Source organism: Salmo trutta, chromosome 14, assembly GCF_901001165.1.
Source record: "Salmo trutta chromosome 14, fSalTru1.1, whole genome shotgun sequence".
In the NCBI taxonomy this organism is placed as follows: domain Eukaryota; kingdom Metazoa; phylum Chordata; class Actinopteri; order Salmoniformes; family Salmonidae; genus Salmo; species Salmo trutta.
The window spans coordinates 46591717-46614108 of NC_042970.1; the positions used below are offsets into that span (position 1 = coordinate 46591717).

Consider the following 22392-nt stretch of genomic DNA (forward strand, 5'->3'; position numbering starts at 1 on the left):
GGGTGCTTTCAAATGATTCAACATGAGGCCTTCATTTAATTCTTTACAAGAAAACAAATGAATAAAGGTTGTGGTCTTAAGATAAGAGAGGTGGGCCAGTAACCTGAGGTTTGCCTGTCTGAATTCCAGTGAGCTGCAGAGATCTAGCCTTTTGGGGGCCCTAAACCAGATTTTGTTGCAGTTAGTTAATTTCCTGAAATTCAAAAAAAAAGTGCCATTACTTATGCCATTTGATTGGATAATGTGACAGATGGTAATTTCATAATGAAAAAAATGTAAAGACTCTCATTGCTCTCCCTCAGAGATTAATTAGTAAGAAGAACTAAATGAGATAGACAGGCTGCCAGAAACTAGAAGACAACGACAGGCTTGAGGAGAAGAGGAAGGCATCGAGTGAATCTGAAGAGAAGCTAAAAGAGAAGAACTCAACTCTGGAGGAGAGAAATCATTTAAAGATGCACGACAGGATCTTAAGCGCAACAAATTCCTAATATATTGCACAAATTGGATTTGTAACATGTCACACAAATTGCAAACTTCGTAACATACCACACAAAATGGATGATGTAGTACAGAATTGGATGACGTAGTACACAAAAAACAGGGACCCGTTTTGGCTAGTGAGCACCTCTTCCAAAACTACTGGCTGAAATTACACAAACGTTAGAGAATGCATCTTTACGGCCACAGAGGGCAGCCTAGAAAAAACTACAAAGCATCTGAATGAGGACATCAAACACCTTCAGGAGAAAGACACGCAACTGAATGATATGACCAAGCAAGTGAGAGAGAAAGGGAGACTACTGGAAAACGCTATTAAAGAGGTGGAGAAAAGTAAGAGACAACTGGAGGCGCTGGGGAAGGACCTGGAGGACAAGAACAACCAAGTCGATAGAGTCCTACTGCAGGACAAATACATTCAACTAGAAGCCATGAACCACAGACTGGGAGAGAAGGACAACCTATTGGAAGAGAGCGGTAAACAAGTGGAGGATGTCAGCAATGAAAATGTAAAACTAGGTAAGATTATTTCAACAATTTCATCACCATCTTTACTGTACAGTGTACGTTCCTCAACCAGGTTATTGAAGTAGACTCTCCTCAAAGTTACCAATACGGTTGAACATCACCTCATACTCTCCATCTGCCTAATATTTCTGCCTAATGTTAGTTCTCCTCTGTCATTTCAGTTAAACAGATACAGTGCATTCGGAAAGTACTCAGACCCATTTACTTTTTCCACATTTTGTTACATTACAGCCTTATTCTAAAATGGATTAAATTGTTTATTTATTCCTTCATCAATCTACACACAATACCCCATAATGACAAAGCAAAAACAGGTTTTTATGAATTTTTGTAAATAACAAAACAAAAAAACAAACGGAAATATCACATTTACATAGTTATTCAGACCCTTCACTCAGTAATTAGTTGAAGCACTTTTGGCAGCGATTACAGCCTCAAGTCTTATTGGGTATGACGCTACAAGCTTGGCACACCTGTATTTGGGGAGTTTCTCCCATTCTTTTCCGCAGATCCTCTCAAGTTCTGTCAGGTTGGATGCGGAGCGTTGCTTCACAGCTATTTTCAGGTCTCTCCAGAGATGAATCAGCAAGCCTTCCTTCATGACCTGGCCTCTGTAAATTGGTATAGAATAAGCTTGATCCCCTCTGTGGAATACGCTTGGACCTTCGTTTTGGCATTTTCAGTGGTATTGTTAACAAACACGCCCCATAAAGAAAATGAGAATTAAAAACCGGTTCAGCCCCTGGTTCGACTGTGATCTGGCAGAGTTACTCCACCTCAAGAATTCCATTTGGCGAAAGGCTCGGCACACACATACTAAGGCTGACTGGCTATATTTCAGGCAAAGGAGAATAAGTGCACTCAGGCTGTTCGAAGGCCAGTTGTGATTTTAACATGTAAATCTTGGTGGGGCAAAAAATAAATAAAGTGGGATGCATGCCAGCAAAGCCACTACACAACACAACACTAAACAATACATTAACTGCCCTATAACGGTGACAAACGGTGCCCATAAACTGTTAGGGCCTATACATAAAGCTGTCCGAACAGCAGTCCCAACATCTTACCACTGCTACACCTGGCTATCAGCAGAGCCTTGTCTGGCAGCGAAACAGTTCATTTACTGCCTTTTAAAAAAACATACTGTAGCTAATATGGCTGACTTGCTTAAACAAATGTGGTTTCCAGTGACAATTGAGATGTACAAACTATGGCATAAGGGGACGTAATTTCAATTAAGACATTAATTAGCCAGCTAGGACGGACATAGTCAAAATTACTATTTGTTTAGCACTTTTGAAATGTACAGCGACAGAATTCAGAACATGGGCCGTTCTTACAGTATTCTCCCTGTACACCAAGTCAGAACCGTAGGATAAATAAAGGGGGTATATAAGTAGACAATGAAAGCGCTTACAATATTTGATGATTACATTTCTCTAAAACAGGTTACAGGCTACATGTGCACCACCAAGTCAGAACAGTAGGCAAAATTGAGTGGGGTAAATAGACCAAATTATTAGGCTGAGGCACATGGGCTACTAACTATCTTTCTACACAACATACACTTTGTATTACTTTCTTAGCTACGGTATGCATATCTACCTGGCATATTACATAATTTACGCAGCAGCATACAATACATTTTTGGACTCACCTTGTTGTGCTGTGCTCACTTGAACAGGAAGGTGGTGCGGTGGTCCTTCTTGGGCAATTTTTGTCATCAAAGTCTGGCATTCTCTGGATTTATGGTGCATTCAAAACAACTGGGAACTTAAAAAAACAAGGTTGAATCATGATGACATCATTGATCTTCAGGTCGTAGCTCTAGAAAGAGCCCGGATTTACAATTCTGAGTTGGATGACCGTTCAAAACTTATTTTCAGTCAGAGCACGTTTATTCCCGAAGTCAAGTTTTCGCATTTCTGAATTAACAGTTGTTTTGAGCGAGGCATACAGTGAGGGAAAAAAGTATTTGGTCCCCTGCTGATTTTGTACGTTTGCCCACTGACAAAGAAATGATCAGTCTATAATTTTAATGGTAGGTTTATTTGAACAGTGAGAGACAGAATAACAACCAAAAAATCCAAAAAAACGCATGTCAAAAATGTTATAAAATGATTAGCATTTTAATGAGGGAAATAAGTATTTGACCCCTCTGCAAAACATGACTTAGTACTTGGTGGCAAAACCCTTGTTGGCAATCACAGAGGTCAGATGTTTCTTGTAGTTGGCCACCAGGTTTGCACACATCTCAGGAGGGATTTTGTCCCACTCCTCTTTGCAGATCTTCTCCAAGTCCTTAAGGTTTTGAGGCTGACGTTTGGCAACTCGAACCTTCAGCTCCCTCCACAGATTTTCTATGGGATTAAGGTCTGGAGACTGGCTAGGCCACTGCAGGACCTTAATGTGCTTCTTCTTGAGCCACTCCTTTGTTGCCTTGGCCATGTGTTTTGGGTCACTGTCATGCTGGAATACCCATCCACGAACCATTTTCAATGCCCTGGCTGAGGGAAGGAGGTTCTCACCCAAGATTTGACGGTACATTGCCCCGTCCATTGTCCCTTTGATGCGGTGAAGTTGTCCTGTCCCCTTAGCAGAAAAACACCCCCAAAGCATAATGTTTCCACCTCCATGTTTGATGGTGGGGATGGTGTTCTTGGGGTCATAGGCAACATTCCTCCTCCTCCAAACACGGCGAGTTGAGTTGATGCCCAAGAGCTCCATTTTGGTCTCATCTGACCACAACACTTTCACCCCGTTGTCCTCTGAATCATTCAGATGTTCATTGGCAAACTTCAGACGGGCATGTATATGTGCTTTCTTGAGCAGGGGGACCTTGCGGGTGCTGCAGGATTTCAGTCCTTCACGGCGTAGTGTGTTACCAACTGTTTTCTTGGTGACTATGGTACCAGCTGCCTTGAGATCATTGACAAGATCCTCCCGTGTAGTTCTGGGCTGATTCCTCACCGTTCTCATGATCATTGCAACTCCACGAGGTGAGATCTTGCATGGAGCCACAGGCCGAGGGAGATTGACAGTTATTTTGTGTTTCTTCCATTCCATTTAGGAGTGTGCTCCTAATCTCAGCTCATTACCTGTATAAAAGACACCTGGGAGCCAGAAATCTTTCTGATTGAGAGGGGGTCAAATACTTATTTCCCTTATTAAAATGCAAATCAATTTATAACATTTTTGACATGCGTTTTTCTGGATTTATTTCTTGTTATTCTGTCTCTCACTGTTCAAATAAACCTACCATTAAAATTATAGACTGATCATTTCTTTGTCAGTGGGCAAATGTACAAAATCAGCAGGGTATCAAATACTTTTTTCCCTCACTGTAAATCATACTTCATTGACAGCTATAATGACACAGGGTGAGACCCAGATGCAGACACAGGAGGCAGATGGTTCGATTCTCTGATATTTATTAAACAACAAGGGGCAGGCAGGAGGCAGGTCGAGGACAAGCAAAAGTTCATAAACCAGGTCAGAGTCCAAACGGTACAGGGTGGCAGGCAGGCTCGAGGTCAGGGCAGGCTGAATAGTCAGACAGGCGGGCTTAGTGTCAGGGCAGGCAAGAGATCAGAACCGGGAGCACTAGAAAAAACAGAGACTAGGAAAAAACAGGAGCTTGGAAAATCACGCCGGTAAGCTTGACAAGACAAGACGAACTGGCAACAGACAAACAGAGAACACAGGAATAAATACACTGGGAATAATGCGGAAGATGGGTGGAGACAATCACAAAGACAGGTGAAACAGATAGAAATTCTGTTGGCACTGAAATCTCTCCATAGAGACAGCTGGTGGCCATCTCTCTGCCCAGGGACCCCACACCTTCTTCCTGGTCAAACCAGTGGAATCCTCCCAAGAGGGAGGAGATAGAGCTGCTGGAGAGAATGGAGGAGATGTTTGGGGAGGGTTGCTGGGGACATTCTCTTCACCCATGCTGACGCCCTGGAAGAGCAGAGCATTCTGGAGTTTCTCCAAGCAGGGAGTCAGGACCTCGAACAGCTTGTAGAGAAATGTGGGAGCAGGTACCTCAACATTAAGGACAGGGCCCATTGTACTCAGGTCCCAGATCTGCTGGAGCAGGTAGATGAGATGGTAACAGGAAATAGAGAGAACTTCTACAGCAGTCAGACCTACTAGGAGGCAGATGCCCAGGTCAGAGAGATGTAGGTAATAATATACAGAGAGAGAGAGAGAGAGAGAGAGAGAGAGGGAGGGCGAGAGAGAGAGAGAGAGAGCAAGAGAGAGAGAGAGGAAACAAGAGGGAGGAAAAAGAGATGAGAGAGAGGTTCGAGAAGGAGGTGCAGGAATGTCTGAAGAATAAAGATGGAGTAATCCATACATTTATGGGAGATATCAGAGCTGGATAGACGAGAGGGATGAGGAGAAGAAAAGAGAGTTGGAGATTGAGCTTAAGAGGTGGTTTGATAGGACGGGGGAGATGGAGAGAAAGCTAAAGAGATTTAGAGAGGAGAAAGGGAATGAGAGGAAGGAGATAAAGGAGAGACACAGGCAAGAGATTGAGGAGATCATGGAGTACTATGAAGAAGAGGCCAGAGTTGAAACAGAACAAAACCTGATTAAGATATTGTAACCAAATGTAGAGGGCCACTATTAAACAAGGAGAACTACACCGTATTTATCCCACAACATTTCAACTTTTTTTTTCAAGTGCACAGACATACTGTATCTCTACAGTTAAGTGTTGATGATTAATGTGTTTGTAAATTGTTCAGTGCCTATAGGTTGAACATTACTTCAAGTTACATTGTAAAAATGTATATAAATTCATTCATGTTTTGAAAAGTTTAAAAAATGGCTATTACTTTTTGCACCCGTCTCTCATCTACTGTACCAATCTGAAAATACAGGATAGGTGGAATTGATGTGGTGCTAGGAGTCTGCTTTCACCCGTCCAGTTGTGTTGTAACTGTAATATACTGACTGGCTGCGTTGAAAAAGGGTAGCTATTAATTTTTGGCAGATTTCTCCCAATGGTTTAGCGTTCACTGTTTATCCCCCCACTGTGTATTGTTGTGTTTTTAGCCACAAGGTGGTGCTATTTAACAAGAAATTGGCATATGACATGACTGGGAATTTCAAATGACAAAGTATGACATAGGCCAACCTAGTCCTCAGGAACCCCCAGCCATTGCACATATTTGTATTATTCAAATATCCATATTCACAGCAAATAATCAGTAATGGAACTCAAAATGTTCTCAGCAAGGCCAGAGGAAACAATAGCGTGTTTGGAAAGGTAATATGACCTGAAATGTCTACGCTATATGAACTGAAATGTCCATATGAACAGAAATGTCTATATGAACTGAAATGTCTATGAACTCAAATGTCCATATGAGCAGAAATGTCTATATGAACTCAAATGTCTATGAACTCAAATGTCCATATGAACAGAAATGTCTATATGAACTGAAATGTCTATGAACTCAAATGTCCATATGAACAGAAATGGCCATATTAACTGAAATGTCTAAATTAACTCAAGTGGCAGATCACAGTCAGAATCCCAACAACTCAGACACACTCACAAAGTCACTTTGCAGTTTATTACGATAAATCTAATTTTGTACATCCATACAGAATATTTCAGCTTTTGTAAACAATTTTGGACAGAAGCATCGATTAAATCCAAAATATAAACAGACATTAGAACAACACTGGCTACATTGAAAGATGTATAATTATAGGATGCATGTAAACTGTTCTTCATCTGTCATCTCAATCTTTCACCTTGTTTGGCAGAGAGCAGGGCTAGAGCCAATACCACAGAAAATAGGGGCTACTTAACACTGTAGTGTATGGGGCTCTACATACATAGGGCAACATCACATTCATAACAGTTCATTACACTGTCATAAGCACTACATAAGCATTTATACATGCAAATGTCAGCTAAGATTAACAACCGCAAGTTGACATAAGACATGCAGTGACATTTACATTTTAGTCATTTAGCAGACACTCTTATCCAGAGCAACTTACAATAGTGAATGCATCCATTTCATACATTATATATATTTTTTTCTGTACTGGTCCACCGTGGGAATCGAACCCACAACCCTGGCGTTGCAAACACCATGCTCTACCAACTGAGCCACACGGGACCGCAACATCTACCGACCTGCAGTTGTGAGCATAAACGTGAACGTTTATGTAGGGCATATGAAGGTATAATATATAGTGTTAGTCTTTTAGTGTAAAGCCCCTACATTAAAGTATTACCAGTATACAACTTACTAAAGTATACTTGGATTGAATAATGAAAGGTCCACTAATACCAAAGAGTAGAAATGTAGAAATGAAGATATCCAATGCGTTGCATATAACTAGGTAGTTGTGTCAACATGAGTTTATAAATGAAGCAACAACATCTAAGCCTGTTTTACAATCACCCAAACACAGAAAAGCTATTTTTCTTCGGCAGCGCAACAGTTTGGCAATGTTCATTTCTATTCATTAGTCCATTTATTTTGTTTTAATTTAAACCTAGAATTTGACTGAAAATGTCAACTAAAACCACTTGTAATATAAACGGAACGAAATAAGGGATTTATGTATATATAATCTTTTATAAACTGATGACTTTCTAGAAAAATATTTCATTTAATGCAGCGTTGTACTTTGAATCTAAAATAAATCAAATTACACAACATGTGTAGAATATATATGTATATATGTATATAGTTATACTGTATATATAGATATATATGTGAAATGTTTCCTTTCAGAGTTATTTTATATTGTCAGTTAAAATAATTATTCAAACGGTTTCAACATGACCAATTTGCAAAAGCTTTAATCATATTCATTATATCTATAGATCTCGAAGGTCAAATAACCTCCATAAGAATTGGTTCTTGGTCATTTATTGTCCCCATTTCTTGATCTTTCTTTTTCTATTATAAAAGAAAATCCCAAAGAAGTGAACTTTACTACACATTTTTTCTCAAGAGAACAGCATAAAAGACTGCCGTTCCCAACTCTGAGTTTTCAGTTTGAAAAACAGTAAGGGGACTGCATTTTTTTATGCATAATAAAGTATGGTCGGAATCCTAAATTGAAATTGTGAATATACCTCAAAATTACATCCCCCAAATCAGGATTTGGGGCTGAGATACAGTAGCACAGTGAGTACGTCTACTCTTGCAAAAAACAAATATACGCCAAAATAAATATGTCAAAATATAAATATTAAATAGAGATTTCATATTTGGAGTTTAGAGAGGTGGTTAGTTTAGAGGTCAAGTATATTTATACTGAACAAAAACATAAACGCAACATATAGTGTTGGTCCCATGTTTCATGAGCTGAAATAAAAGATCCCAGACATTTTCCATACACACAAAAAGCTTATTTCTCTCTTTTTTTACATCCCTGTTAGTGAGCATTTCTCCTTTTCCAAGATAATCCATCCACCTGACAGGTGAGGCATATCAAGAAGCTGATTAAACAGCATGATCACTACACAGGTGCACCTTGTGCTGGGGACAATAAAAGTCCCCTCTAAAATGTGCAGTTGTCACACAACACAATGCCACAGATTTCTCAAGATTTGAGGGAGCGTGCAATTGGCATGCTAACTGCAGGAATGTCCACCAGAGCTGTTGCCAGAGAATGTAATGTTAATTTCTCTACCATAAGCTCCAACGTCGTTTTAGCGAATTTGGCAGTACGTCCAACCGGCATCACAACCGCAGACCACGTTTAACCACGCCAGCCCAGGACCTCCACATCTTCACCTGCGAGATTGTCTGAGACCAGCCGCCCGGACAGTTGATGAAACTGTGGGTTTGCACAACCAAAGAATTTCTGCACAAACTGTCAGAAACAGTCTCAGGGAAGCTCATCTATGTGCCCGTCGTCCTCACTAGTGTCTTGACCTGACTGCAGTTTGGCATTGTAACTGACCTCAGTGGTCAAATGCTCCCCTTCGATGGCCACTGGCACGCTGGAGAAGTGTGCTCTTCACGGATAAATGCCGGTTTTAACTGTACCGAGCAGATGGCAGACAGCATGTATGGTGCCATGTGGGTGAGCGGTTTGCTGATGTCAATCTTGTGAACAGAGTGCCCCATGGTGGCAGTGGGGTTACGGTGTGGGCAGGCATACGCTACGGACAACGAACACAATTTTACCGATTGGCAATTTGAATGCAGAGATAGCATGACGAGATGCTGAGGCCCACTGTCGTGCCATTCATCAGCTGCCATCACCTCATGTTTCAGCATGATAATGCATAGCCCCATGTCGCAAGGATCTGTACACAGATAGAAGCTGAACATGTCCCCGTTCCTTCATGGCCTGCATATTCACCAGACATGTCACCCATGAGCATGTTTGGGATGCTCTGGATCGATGTGTACGACAACGTGTTCCAGTTCCCGCCAATATCCAGCAATTTAGCACAGCCATTGAAGAGAATTGGGACAACATTCCACAGGCCACAATCAACAGCCTGATCAACTCTATGCGAAGGAGATGTGTCGTACTGCATGAGGTAAATGGTGGTCACACCAGATACGGACTGGTTTTCTGATCCACGTCCTTTCTTTTTAAGGTATCTGTGACCAACAGATGCATATCTGTATTTCCAGTCATGTGAAATCCATAGATTAGGGCCTAAGGAATTTATTTCAATTGACTGATTTACTTATATGAACTGTAACTCAGTAAAATCTTAGAAATGGTTGCATGTTGCGCTTAGATTTTTGTTCAGTGTAAAAACAACATTACATTCATTGTCTTTGTATATAATATAGATAATAGTGTCAGTCATAATACAATTATGAACTTGACATTCTAAAGGTACTGTACATAGCATGCTCAAGCAGGTAGTGCAGTGAAGGGAGAATAGGGCTGTATCCCAAAAGTCTTAAAAACATCCTTTCCTCATCTCTTTCTCCTTCTCTTGTCTCCTTACTTTCAATACCACTGACAGGTAAAGGTGGTAAATAGAGCAGCATTTCCCCTATGTGCATTTAGCAGCGCAGTGGCTATGTTTTTCATTAATTTGAGTTGAGGGATACAGCTGGATCTACAAAACAGATGTCGTGGGGCCCGGACTCATCCTGACATCAGACCACTTTTGAGGGCTGAAAACATTGGATGAACGTTGACTTTGATGTTAACTGACACTTTAAGACTATTGGGACCCATTCTGAGGTGGATAGATGGCTGGAGGAGGGGTGGAATGCAATCCCAGATTCATTTAAATACGCTACAGGGGTTCCCTTTCCTTGTCTCCTTTCCTTCATGCATTTTGATCTGAAAAGACCGAAGCAATATGACAGAGGTCTATGGCCTACGGGTTAGCTAGACTTCAATACATCAGGAGGAGGGGGGAGGAGGAGGAAAGAAAGGAGGAGGAGGAAAGGAAGCCACTTGTGGGTATTGAGATGCAACCGACCTACAACTGTACAGAATGCAAGACAAAACTACAGACAGACAGGCTAGAATGCGGCGAGGAAAGAAAAGTAGCGTTTTGGAAAAACAACATCACAATTGGCTGGAAGAGTTTCTATCTGGCTTTCACTCTCCCCCTCCCTCGCTTGCTCCTTCCATGCCCAGCCCCCGCCTCCTCACATTTTCCCTCTCACCCCTTACCCCATGGGTGGCCAATCTTGACCAAGGAGAACGGCAGGGCTGTGCAGGCTCTAGCCCAGCACTTACACACCTGATTCACCTACCGGTAGTCAACGAAGGAGGTCTTCAATGTAGACCATGTATAGTTAAATCGGGTGTGTTCAATTGGCCCCGAATCCTAACTTGAGTCGAGTTAGGATTCGGGGGCCAGATCTGTTAAGCTAGAACAAAAGCCTACACACACTGCAGCCCTGCAGGACTGGAGTTCCCCCCTTGCCTTACCCACTCTTCTCCCATCTCCTCCCTCCTCACTGCCTGTCGTCAGAGAGCATGTCGAAGAGCGCCTGGAGCAGCCGGTCATCTCTGTGTCTGTAGGGCTTGGTGCTGTAAAAGCCGTCGCTGTAGTCGCTATACAGGCTGTTGTCCTGCCCGCTCAGCTGGTACTGGTTGATCCTGTCCAGGGCCTGGTACAGCTTCTGTGGAGCGACGTGAGGGCCTGCTCCCCATGGAAGGGAGGGGGCCCTACCCGTGTGCTGCTCTCCCCAGTTAGAGGTCTTGGCTGGGGACTGGGACAGGGCGGCTGGGGTCTGTCTGTTGAAGGCCGTCTGGAGGAGACGCAGAAGAGCCAGGGAGGGGGGGAAGGAGGAGGGTCTTGTCTCCTTCCTCTCAGGGGTGGCAGGAGGAGGGGGCTGGGTCTTCTGTGGTGGGTGAACCTCGGCCTGGGTGGGCAGCTCCTATATGATGGGACAGGGAGAAAGACGAACAGACAGTCAGAAAATGGTTTAGAGGTGGCTTCTACCTAGGAGTTGATTTAACTCCTCAGTTCTGCACTTTTTCAGTGGATAAGGTCAGTAAGCCACACAGAATTGCATTTGAGATCAGTCAACAGACAATACATACATACATACATACATACATACATACATACATACATACATACATACATACATACATACATACATACATACATATCAAATAGTTTAAGATATAAGACAACCATACTGATTGTGCTAGTCTGTGCAACACATTTTTCATCATACATACATACATACATACATACATACATACATACATACATACATACATACATACATACATACATACATACATACATACATACATACATACATACATACATACATACATGTATCACATACTGTATTTATCCCTTATTTTACCAGGTAAGTTGATTGAGAACACATTCTCATTTACAGCAACAACCTGGGGAATAGTTGCAGGGATGAATGAGCCAATTGTAAGTTGGGGATGTGGCCATGATGGTACAGTATGAAGACCAGATTGGGAATTTAGCCAGGACGCTGGGGTAAACACCCCTACTCTTACGAATAAGTGGCATGGGATCTTTGGTGACCACAGAGAGTCAGGACACCCGTTTAACATCCCATCTGAAAAATGGCAACCTACACAGGGCAATGTCACCAATCACTGCCCTGGGGCATTGGGATATTATTTGGGACCAGAGAAAAGGGTGCCTCCTACTGGCCCTCCAACAGGACCTGGTCTCCCACCCAGGGACTGACCAGGACCAGCCCTGCTTAGCTTCAGAAGCAAGCCAGCAGGGTGGTATGCTGCTGTATGTAGAAACTGGAATGCTTCTGGAGATAATGAATAGGAGGTTAAAAATAAGTGAATTGCCTCTTTAATTATCGAGCTCACCTCTATCATGTCATCCATGTGCTCCACTCCTCTACGGTCATTCTGGACAGCGTTGTAGGGGACGTACACTCTGGGTTTCTTCATGTGCTCAGGCTTTTCTGACGTGCCGTGGAGAATAAGCTTCCAGCTCAGGATCTGACCTTCGTTCTCCATTCGCCCCGACTGACAGAGGGAAATTGAAAAAGAGTGTAAAAATCACTCTGTTTAGACAACATGTTGATACAATTACCAGCTACATTTTCTATGTGGTTTGAAATTTGTTGGAAAATACTGGATTGGAAATATCCCTTAAAATACATGAAACTTGTGAAACAGCCAAAGCGTTCTCCAGCCCTGGGACTCACTGTGTCAGTGATCTTAAGGGTCCAGGTGCCAGTGGGGTCCTCTCCCCATGTGTGAACTGACATGAAGTCCCAGTTCCTAAAGCCGTTAGATGACGTGTCCCTCTCTCTCTCCGCCAGCAGGACTGTGCTGGTGCCTAATGGGAGAAAATAATGTACAATATTGAGTTGTTTAACTCCAGTTTTATCTATATACAGGGCATTCGGAAAGTATTAAACCCCTTGAATTTTTCCACATTTTGTTACAATACAGCCTTATTCTAAAATGGATTAAATTGTTTTTTCCCCCTCATCAATCGACACACAAATCTCCCCATAACGACAAAGCAAAAACAGTTTTTTATTTTTATTTTTGCAAATGTATTAAAAATAAAAATGCTCACATTTACATAAGTATTCAGACCCTTTACTCAATACTTTGTTGATGTCATGTCCTGACCAGTATAGGGGTTATTTGTTATTGTAGTTTGGTCAGTACGTGGCAGGGGGTGTTTGTTTTATGTGGTTCAGGGTGTGTTTTGTGTATGTGTTTAGGTAGAGGGGTATTTGATTTATTAGTCTGGGGTTTGTTAGTCATTGTTCTATGTTAGAACATAGAAATATTCTATGTTTAGTTAATTGGGGTTGGACCTTCAATTGGAGGCAGCTGGTTATTGTTGCCTCTGATTGAGGGTCCTATAATTAGGAGTTTGTTTTACATGGGATTTTGTGGGAGATTGTGCTTGTTTAGCTGTGTGCCTGACAAGACTGTCCAGTTCGTTTGTGTTTTGTTGTCAGGGATTTCATCGTCGTCAGACGATATGGCGAAATCATCGTCGGAAAAGGAGGACCAATATGCAGCAGGATTGTGTTGGCTCCTCTTGAACATTTATTAAACTCAAAACGAACATACAAAATAACAAAACGAACTCACGATATAGACAGTCTTCTCAGGCTCATACATGCTAGACAAGAAACAATCTCCCACAAATGACAAACACAAACACACCCTAATATATGGGACTCTCAATCAAAGGCAAAGAGAAAACACCTGCCTTCAATTGAGAGTCCCAACCCCAATTAATCAACCATAGAAACACACTCACTAGACTCCACATAGAAATACATAAACATAGACCATAAACCAAAAACCCGGAAATACTAAATCAAACGCCCTTTTACCAAAACGCCACCCCGAACCACATAAAACAAATACCCTCTGCCACGTCCTGACCAAACTACAATGACAATTAACCCTTATACTGGCCAGGACGTGACATTTGTATACGTTTATTGTGTTTCCCTTCTTCACCAAATAAAAAGAAGATGAGTATTTAATTTCCCGCTGCGTCTTGGTCTTCACCCTACGACAAACGTGACAGTTGAAGCACATTTTGGCAACATTTACCGCCTCGAGTCTTCTTGGGTATGACGCTACAAGCTTGGCACACCTATATTTTGGGGAGTTTATCCCATTCTTCTCTGCAGATCCTCTCAACCTCTGTCAGGTTGGATGAGGAGCATCGCTATTTTCAGGTCTCTCCAGAGATGTTAGATCAGGTTCAAGTCCGGGCTCTGGCTGGGCCACTCAAGGACATTCAGAGACTTGTCCCGAAGCCACTCCTGTGTTGTCTTAGCTGTTTGCTTAGTGTCGTTGTCCTGTTGGAAGGTGAACCTTCGCCCCAGTCTCAGGTCCTGAGCGCTCTGGAGCAGGTTTTCCTCAAGGATCTCTCTGTACTTTTCTCCCTTCATCTTTCTCTCAATCCTGACTAGTCTCTCAATCCCTACCGCTGAAAAACATCTGCACAACATGATGCTGTTACCACAATGCTTCACCGTAGGGATGGTGCCAAGGTTCCTCCAGATGTGACGCTTGGCATTCAGGCCAGAGAGTTCAATCTTGGTCTCATCAGACCAGAGAATATAGGGTCCTTTAGGTGCCTTTTGGCAAACTCCAAGCGGGCTGTCATGTGTCTTTTACTGAGGAGTGGCTTCCATCTGGCTACTCTACCATAAAGGCCTGTTTGGTGGATTGCTGCAGAGATGGTTGTCCTTCTGGAAGGTTCTCCCATCTCCACAGAGGAACTCTGGAGCTCTGTCAGAGTGACCATCGGGTTCTTGGTCACCTCCCTGACCAAGGCCCTTCTCCCCCGATTGCTCAGTTTGGCCGGGCGGCCAGCTCTAGGAAGAGTCTTAGTGGTTCCAAACTTCTTCCATTTAAGAATGGAGGCGGCCACTGTTTTCTTGTGGACCTTCAATGCTGCAGAATTGTTTTGGTACCCTTCCCAAGATCTGTTCCTAGACATAATCCTGTCTCGGTGTCTCGGACCAATTTCTTCGACCTCATGACTTGGTTTTTGGTCTGACATGCACTGTCAAGTGTGGGACCTTATATAGACAGGTGTGTGCCTTTCAAAATCATGTCCAATCAATTGAATTTACCACAGGTGGACCCCAATCAAGTTGTAGAAACATCTCAAGGATGATCAATGGAAACAGGATGCACCTGAGCTCAAATTTGAGTCTCATAGCAAAGGGTATGAATACTTATGAAAATAAGGTATTTCTATTTTTTATTTTTAATACATTTGCAAAAATGTCTATAAACCTGTTTTCGCTTTGTCATTATGGGCTATTGTGGATTTTTGGTGTAAGACTCTGTGGCTTGTAGGCCTCTCCCGGTCTCACACCCACTGTGAAATTTGGTGGAGGATCGGTGATGATCTGGGGGTGCTTCAGCAAGGCTGGAATCGGACAGATTTGTCTTTGTGAATGACGCATGAATCAAGGTTGTCCTGGAAGAAAACTTGGTTCCTTCTGCTCTGACAATGTTCCCCAACTCTGAGGATTGTTTATTTCCAGCAGGACAATGCTCTATGCCACACAGCCAGGTCAATCAATGTGTGGATAGAGGACCACCAGATCAAGACCCAGTCATGGCCAGCCCAATCTCCAGACCTGAACCCCATTGAAAAACTCTGGAATGTGATCAAAAGGACGATGGATGGTCACAAGCCATCAAACAAAGCCGAGCTGCTTGCATTTTTGCACCAGGAGTGGCTTAAAGTCACCCAACATTAATGTGAAAGACTGTTGGAGAGCATGCCAAGCTGTTATTGTAAATCAGGGTTATTCCACCAAATATTGATTTCTGAACTCTTCCTAAGTTAAAACATTAGTATTGTGTTGTTTAAAAATGAATATTAGCTTGTTTTCTTTGCCTTATTTGAGGTCTGACAACACTGCATCATTGTTGTCATTTTCTGCAAATAAATGCTCTGAATGACAATATTTTTATTTGGAATTTGGGAGAAATTTTGATTTTACCCAAACACATACAGTTGAAGTCGGAAGTTTACATACACCTTAGCCAAATACATTTAAACTCAGTATTTCACAATTCCTGACATTTAATCCTAGTAAAAATTCCCTGTCTTAGGTCAGTTAGGATCACCACTTTATTTTAAGAACGTGAAATGTCAGAATAATAGTAGAGAGAATGATTCACTTCAGCTTTTATTTCTTTCATCACATTCCCAGTCGGTCAGAAGTTTACATACACTCAATTAGTATTTGGTAGCATTGCCGTTAAATTGTTTAACTTGGGTCAAATGTTTCGGGTAGCCGAAACAAGAAGTTGGTGTGAATTTGGTTGTGAAGTTGGTATTGGGTGAATTGGGTGAATTTTGGCCCATTCCTCCAGACAGAGCTGGTGTAACTGAGTCAGGTTTGTGGGCCTCCTTGCTCGACACACACTTTTTCAGTTCTGCCCACACATTTTCTATGGAATTGAGGTCAGGGCTTTGTGATGGCCACTCCAATACCTTGACTTTGTTGTCCTTAAGTCATTTTGCCACAACTTTGGAAGTATGCTTGGGGTCATTGTCCATTTGGAAGACCATTTGCGACCAAGCTTTAACTTCCTGACTGATGTCTTGAGATGTTGCTTCAATATATCCACCTAATTTTCCTCCTTCGTGATGCCATCTATTTTGTGAAGTGCACCAGTCCCTCCTGCAGCAAAGCACCCACACAACATGATGCTGCCACTCCCGTGCTTCACGGTTGGGATGGTGTTCTTCGGCTTGCAAGCCTCCCCCTTTTTCCTCCAAACATAACGATGGTCATTATGGCCAAACAGTTCTATTTTTGTTTCACCAGATGAGAGGACATTTCTCCAAAAAGTACGATCTTTGTCCCCATGTGCAGTTGCAAACCGTAGTCTGGCTTTTTTATGGCTTCTTCCGTGCTGAGCGGCCTTTCAGGTTATGTTGATATAGGACTCGTTTTACTGTGGATATAGATACTTTCTTACCTGTTTCCTCTAGTCTCTTGACAAGGTTTTTTGCTGTTGTTCTGGGATTGATTTGCACTTTTCGCACCAAAGTATGTTCATCTCTAGGAGACAGAACGTGTCTCCTTCCTGTGCAGTATGACGGCTGCGTGGTCCCATGGTGTTTATACTTGCATACTATTGTTTGTACAGATGAACGTGGTACCTTCAGGTGTTTGGAAATTGATCCCAAGGATGAACCAGACTTGTGGAGGTCTACAATTTGTTTTCTGAGGTCTTGGCTGATTTCTTTTGATTTTCCCATGATGTCAAGCAAAGAGGCACTGAGTTTGAAGGTAGGCCTTGAAATACATCCACAGGTACACCTCCAATTGACTCAAATGATGTCAATTAGCCTATCAGAAGCTTATAAAGCCATGACATAATTTTCTGGAATTTTCCAAGCTGTTAAAAGGCACAGTCAACTTAGTGTATGTAAACTTCTGAACCACTGGAATTGTGATACAGTGAATTATAAGTGAAATAATCTGTCTGTAAACATTCTTGGAAAAATGACTTGTGTCATGCACGAAGTAGATGTCCTAACCGACTTGCCAAAACTATCGTTTGTTAATAACAAACAATTTGTGGAGTGGTTGAAAAACAGGTTTAATGACTCCAACCTAAGTGTATGTAAACTTCTGACTTCAACTGTACCTGTAAATTGTAAAACCAGAGAAACTGATAATTTTGGTGTGGTTTCTTATTTTTTTCCAGAGCTGTATATTTATATACAGTACCAGTAAAACGTTTGGACACATCTAGGGGTTTTTCCAGGGTTTTCCTAATTTTACTATTTTCTACATTTTAGAATAATAGTGAAAACATCAAAACAATGAAATAACACATATGGAATCATGTAGTAACCAAAAAAGCGTTAAACAAATAAAAATATGTTTTATAATTGATATTCTTCAAAGTAGCCACCCTTTGCCTTGATGACAGCTTTGCACACTCTTAGCATTCTCTCAACCAACTTCATGAGGTAGTCACCTGGAATGTATTTCAATTAACAGGTGTGCCTTGTTAAAAGTGAATTTGTGGAATTTATTTCCTTCTTAATGCGTTTGAGCCAATCAGTTGTGTTTTGACAATGTAGGGGTGGTATACAGAAGATAGCCCTATTTGGTAAAAGACCAAGTCGATATTATGGCAAGAACAGCTCAAATAAGCAAAGAGAAATTACAGTCCATCATTACTCTAAGACTTTGAAAGTTTCTCCAAGTGCAGTCACAAAAAAACTCAAGCGCTATGATGACACTGGCTCATGTGGACCGCCACAGGAAAGGAAGATCCAGAGTTACCTCTGCAGCAGAGGATAAGTTCATTAGAGTGACCAGCCTCAAAAATTGCAGCCCAAATAAATGCTTCACAGAGTTCAAGTAAAAGACACATCACAACATCTACTGTTCAGATGAGACAGCGTGAATCAGGCTTTTATGGTCGAATTGCTGCAAAGAGACTGGCTTGGGCCAAGAAACACGAGCAATTGACATTAGACCGGTGGAAATCTGTCCTTTGGTCTGATGAGTCTAAATTGGAGATAGTTTGGTTCCAATTCCCATGTCTATGTGAGACGCAGATTAGATGAACAGATGATCTCTGCACAGAGGAGGAGGTGTGATGGTGTGGGTGTGCTTTGCTGGTGACACTGTCTGTGATTTATTTAGAATTCAAGGCACACTTAACCAGCATGGCTACCACAGCATTCTGCAGCGATACGCCATCCCATCTGGTTTGCGCTTAGCAGGGACTATCATTTGTTTTTCAACAGGACAATGACCCAACACACCTCCAGGCTGTGTGAGGGATATTTGACCAAGAAGGAGAGTGATGGAGTGATGAATCAGATGACCTGGCCTCCACAATCACCTGACCTCAGCCCAATTGAGATGGTTTTGGATGAGTTGGACAGCAGAGTGAAGGAAAAGCAGCCAACAAGTGCTCAGCATATGTGGGAACTCCTTCAAGACTGTTAGAAAAGCATTCCAGGTGAAGCTGTTTGAGAGAATGCCAAGAGTGTGCAAAGCTGTCATCAAGGCAATGGGTGGCTACTTTGAAGAAACTCAAATATAAAATATATTTTGATTTGTTGAACACTTTTTTGGTTACTACATAATTCCATATGTGTTATTTCATAGTTTTGGTGTCTTCACTATTATTCTTCAATGTAGAAAATAGTAAAAAAAAATTAAGAAAAACTCTTGAATGAACAGGTGTGTCCAAACTTTTGACTGGTACTGTGTACATATAGATTTTGTGTGTGTGCATGCGTGCATGTGCGTGTGTCTAACAAACCTGATGGGGAAGTGAGTGTGATGTGTAGGTCTCCTCTCCTGGTGTACTCGATGCTGGCCTCCACTTGCACATGCTCCAGTGAGAGGACAGCGTTGTTCTGGCCGGCACAGGCTTTGGTGGGGATCTCAATGGTGATCTCCCCTGCTGTTTTCAATGCCCTGGCAGAAAGACACAGCACAGAGAAATCAGTACTGTGGTTGCGACACAGCACAACATACCAAACCAAACAACTTTAGCTTATTAACATATAATGGTCATTATTTATATATTCGAATACAGTCAAACACAACAAGCTGGCATACAGGAATGGAGGAAGGGGGCTGCAGACCAGTGAGCAATGACACAAGTGGAGACTTAAATCCTCCTGAGATGCTGAGATGGCATGATCATGATGGCCTAGGTAAAGGGGAAACTGGGTGTCAATGCCACTGAGTCGCTTAACCCAAGCTGCCTGGCATAGGGACACAATCAATAATTGAGTTATTAGCTAGAGATGATAGCAAACTTAAAGGATGCATTTGGTATTTTAGAATTGACAGTTATATGGTCCCTCATACTGACAGTAGTCTAAGGGCCAGGGAATTCTTTGAACAGCCACTACTAACTTTATTATTCGCTAACCACAAATCAATGGGCCAGATTGGGAAACCGTTTCATGTCATTTTTTGTAGATTATATAGGACTTTCAAAAAACAAATTGTAACATGTCACATCATCATGATGATACAAAATGCATCATCGTGACGATATGGCAAGTTACATTTCGATTTTTGAAAGTCCTATATGTTGAAAACTTGATTGCTGACATGCAAAACATTTCGGGACTGTATCAACAGTGGGCCAATGAAACAAATACCAAAAGATAGTTACGGATTATTCATTTAAAGGCCCAGTGCATTCAAAAACATGATTTTCCTATGCTTTATATATATTTTCACACTGAGGTTGGAATAATACTGTGAAATTGTGAAAGTTATGATATTGCCCTTCGGTGAGATGGAGTTTTGGCCTGCCTGGTGACATCACCGGGCGGTAAATTAGTTAATAGACCAATAAGAAAGAGAGTTCCAATCCTCCCTGACCATACCAGCTAGTTTGCAGTTTCCCCCTCCCCACTGTCTTAGCAAAATTCTTGCTTGATAAATTGCTCTTTGCTAAGAAGCTATTTTTATTTATTTTTGAACATTTTAATTGAAAACAATCACATTAAGGTACTTAATTGTTACCCAGGAAGGATTTGATATTGAGAAAAAAACGGCTGCATTGGACCTTTAAGTGATGTAAAGGTGACCAAATCATTGAGTTGATTTCAGTTGGTTTGGCATTTAAAATTTTAACATTGTGCAGATGTCCTCATCTCTCCAATAGATTTTTTGGGGTTAGCGGAGGCTAGTAGTGGCTGTATAAGAAAATCCTAACCATGAAATACAATCTCTCCTGGCCTGTAAACTAATGCCAGGGTAAGGAACCGTATAACCATAAGCTCTAAAATACCAAACCTATCCTTTAAGATGAAGCTAATTTAGATGATGTAGCCTAGCCTTGGTGGCTAACCTATTGTAGTTAGTGCACTACATGTCCTGAGGCAGTTAATCCGACAGGAAGGTAAACAAAACATCTGCTCAGATAAAAGAATCCCTTCCTCCGGAACAGATTTAGTCTGGAGATAAATGTTGACATAGCAATATTACCAGCTAGCCTTAGCTTATCCTAAAGCCTAAAAACCTAAAGTGATTTAACAAATGGAAGATTGTTTGAGCCCTCCGTTAAAGATATCTAGCTTTCCGTTACAGAAATCCCAGCTTTCCTACCAATACGAATCATGAGCACGTATGCACATGCACATAAACATGAAATACACAAAAACACACTTGAGCCAACACAAACCTCTAGCTTTCATTTTACTGTTGTTATATTGTTCCATATTGGAAACTAGTCAAAAGTAGAGATAGTGTCTTATCATAGAGCTCTTGATCTGCGTCAATAGAAGAGCCAAAACACAGGGACATCTTAGGACACGGGACTCTGCCCATAAAGGAATTACTGGTACACTATACGTTTGCTTGCCCACCAGAATTAGTCTGAAGTGAACAATACAGCATGTATGTTATGTCAGGAGGATTAGATGTTTCGGATCTACTAGACTAGTGCAGTGTATTTGTACCTGGGCTGGAAGGAGTCGTCCCTGACGATGCACTGCTTCTTCTCGGGGACGTGCTTCCAGGTGGCTGGGTCGGCCAGGTCCACCAGGGCCTTAGCGTTGAGCAGGCCAAATCCAAAACGACTGTTGACCATCAGGCCTGCCCCGTTCCTCTTCCAGCCGGGATTGTTGGCCAGCGGGTCGAACTCAGAAGTCCACACCACCAAGTGCTGCAGATCCCTCCATGTTAGCTCAGGGCTGGGGGAGGGGTTAGTGGGGATGGACAAATAACAAATCTGATAGGAAGTCCTGCACACATATTTCATTATGACAGGAAGTCCTAAACACATATTCCATTGACATTGTTTAAGTCAAGATTGTTGCCTCACTTCTGTTCCAGCGACAGGGCAAATATCCCAGCAGCCAGTGGGGCGGAGGCGGAGGTTCCCGTGTGCGTCTCGGTGCATTCGTTATGCAAATCAGCACTGGTCTGCAGGGACACAGAAGTAAACAAAGAAACCACAGGTACAGTAAAGAAAAGTTAAGACAAGTTAAAAACGCAATGTACCATAACAAAATGTAGCACAATACCAATCTCCACTTTAACTCACTATTCTCTGGTCGGTGTAGTCTCCGCTGCTGTAAGCGGTGGCCAGGGTGGAGGAGCACTTCTCGGCGTACCAGGGAGACAGGCCCTGCTGGGAGGCACTGCTGATGGAAATGGTGTAGATGCTGTCCGTGTAGCCATCGCAGTCGCAGTTGTCCCCCTGACGGCCCCCGTTCCCCGATGCCCACACAAAGATGGAGCCCTTCCCGCCGCGGCCCTGAGGGGAAAGAGACAGGGGAGGAGTTAGTGTTAAGTTAGTTTTTAGTAGCCTTTAGCTTAGGTCCCTTTTCTATCTTCCCTTTTTATCCTATTTCAATGTATTTAGATCGGCCATTTGTTTGGATTTCAGTTTGTTTTGACTGCT

General features: G+C 42.2%; 1 protein-coding gene and 1 long non-coding RNA gene across 2 annotated transcripts in view; one reads left to right on the forward strand and one right to left on the reverse strand.

Moving 5' to 3' along the window:
* Positions 1–288: 288 nt before the first annotated feature.
* Positions 289–22099, forward strand: LOC115208261 (uncharacterized). Its single transcript, XR_003881129.1, has 3 exons — positions 289–1020; positions 21822–21946; positions 22052–22099. It is a non-coding gene; the product is annotated as an uncharacterized LOC115208261 (long non-coding RNA).
* The window catches only part of LOC115208259 (neuroendocrine convertase 1), a 31846-nt gene continuing 19152 nt past the window's right edge, over positions 9699–22392 (reverse strand). Inside the window, exons 8-14 of the mRNA XM_029776170.1 lie at positions 22033–22245; positions 21811–21911; positions 21446–21679; positions 19282–19439; positions 12675–12808; positions 12331–12492; positions 9699–11387 (exon numbers count right to left, since the gene is read on the reverse strand). Coding sequence (XP_029632030.1) covers positions 10962–11387; positions 12331–12492; positions 12675–12808; positions 19282–19439; positions 21446–21679; positions 21811–21911; positions 22033–22245 — 1428 coding nt within the window. The 3' untranslated portion in view covers positions 9699–10961. The remainder of the gene's footprint in view (positions 11388–12330; positions 12493–12674; positions 12809–19281; positions 19440–21445; positions 21680–21810; positions 21912–22032; positions 22246–22392) is intronic.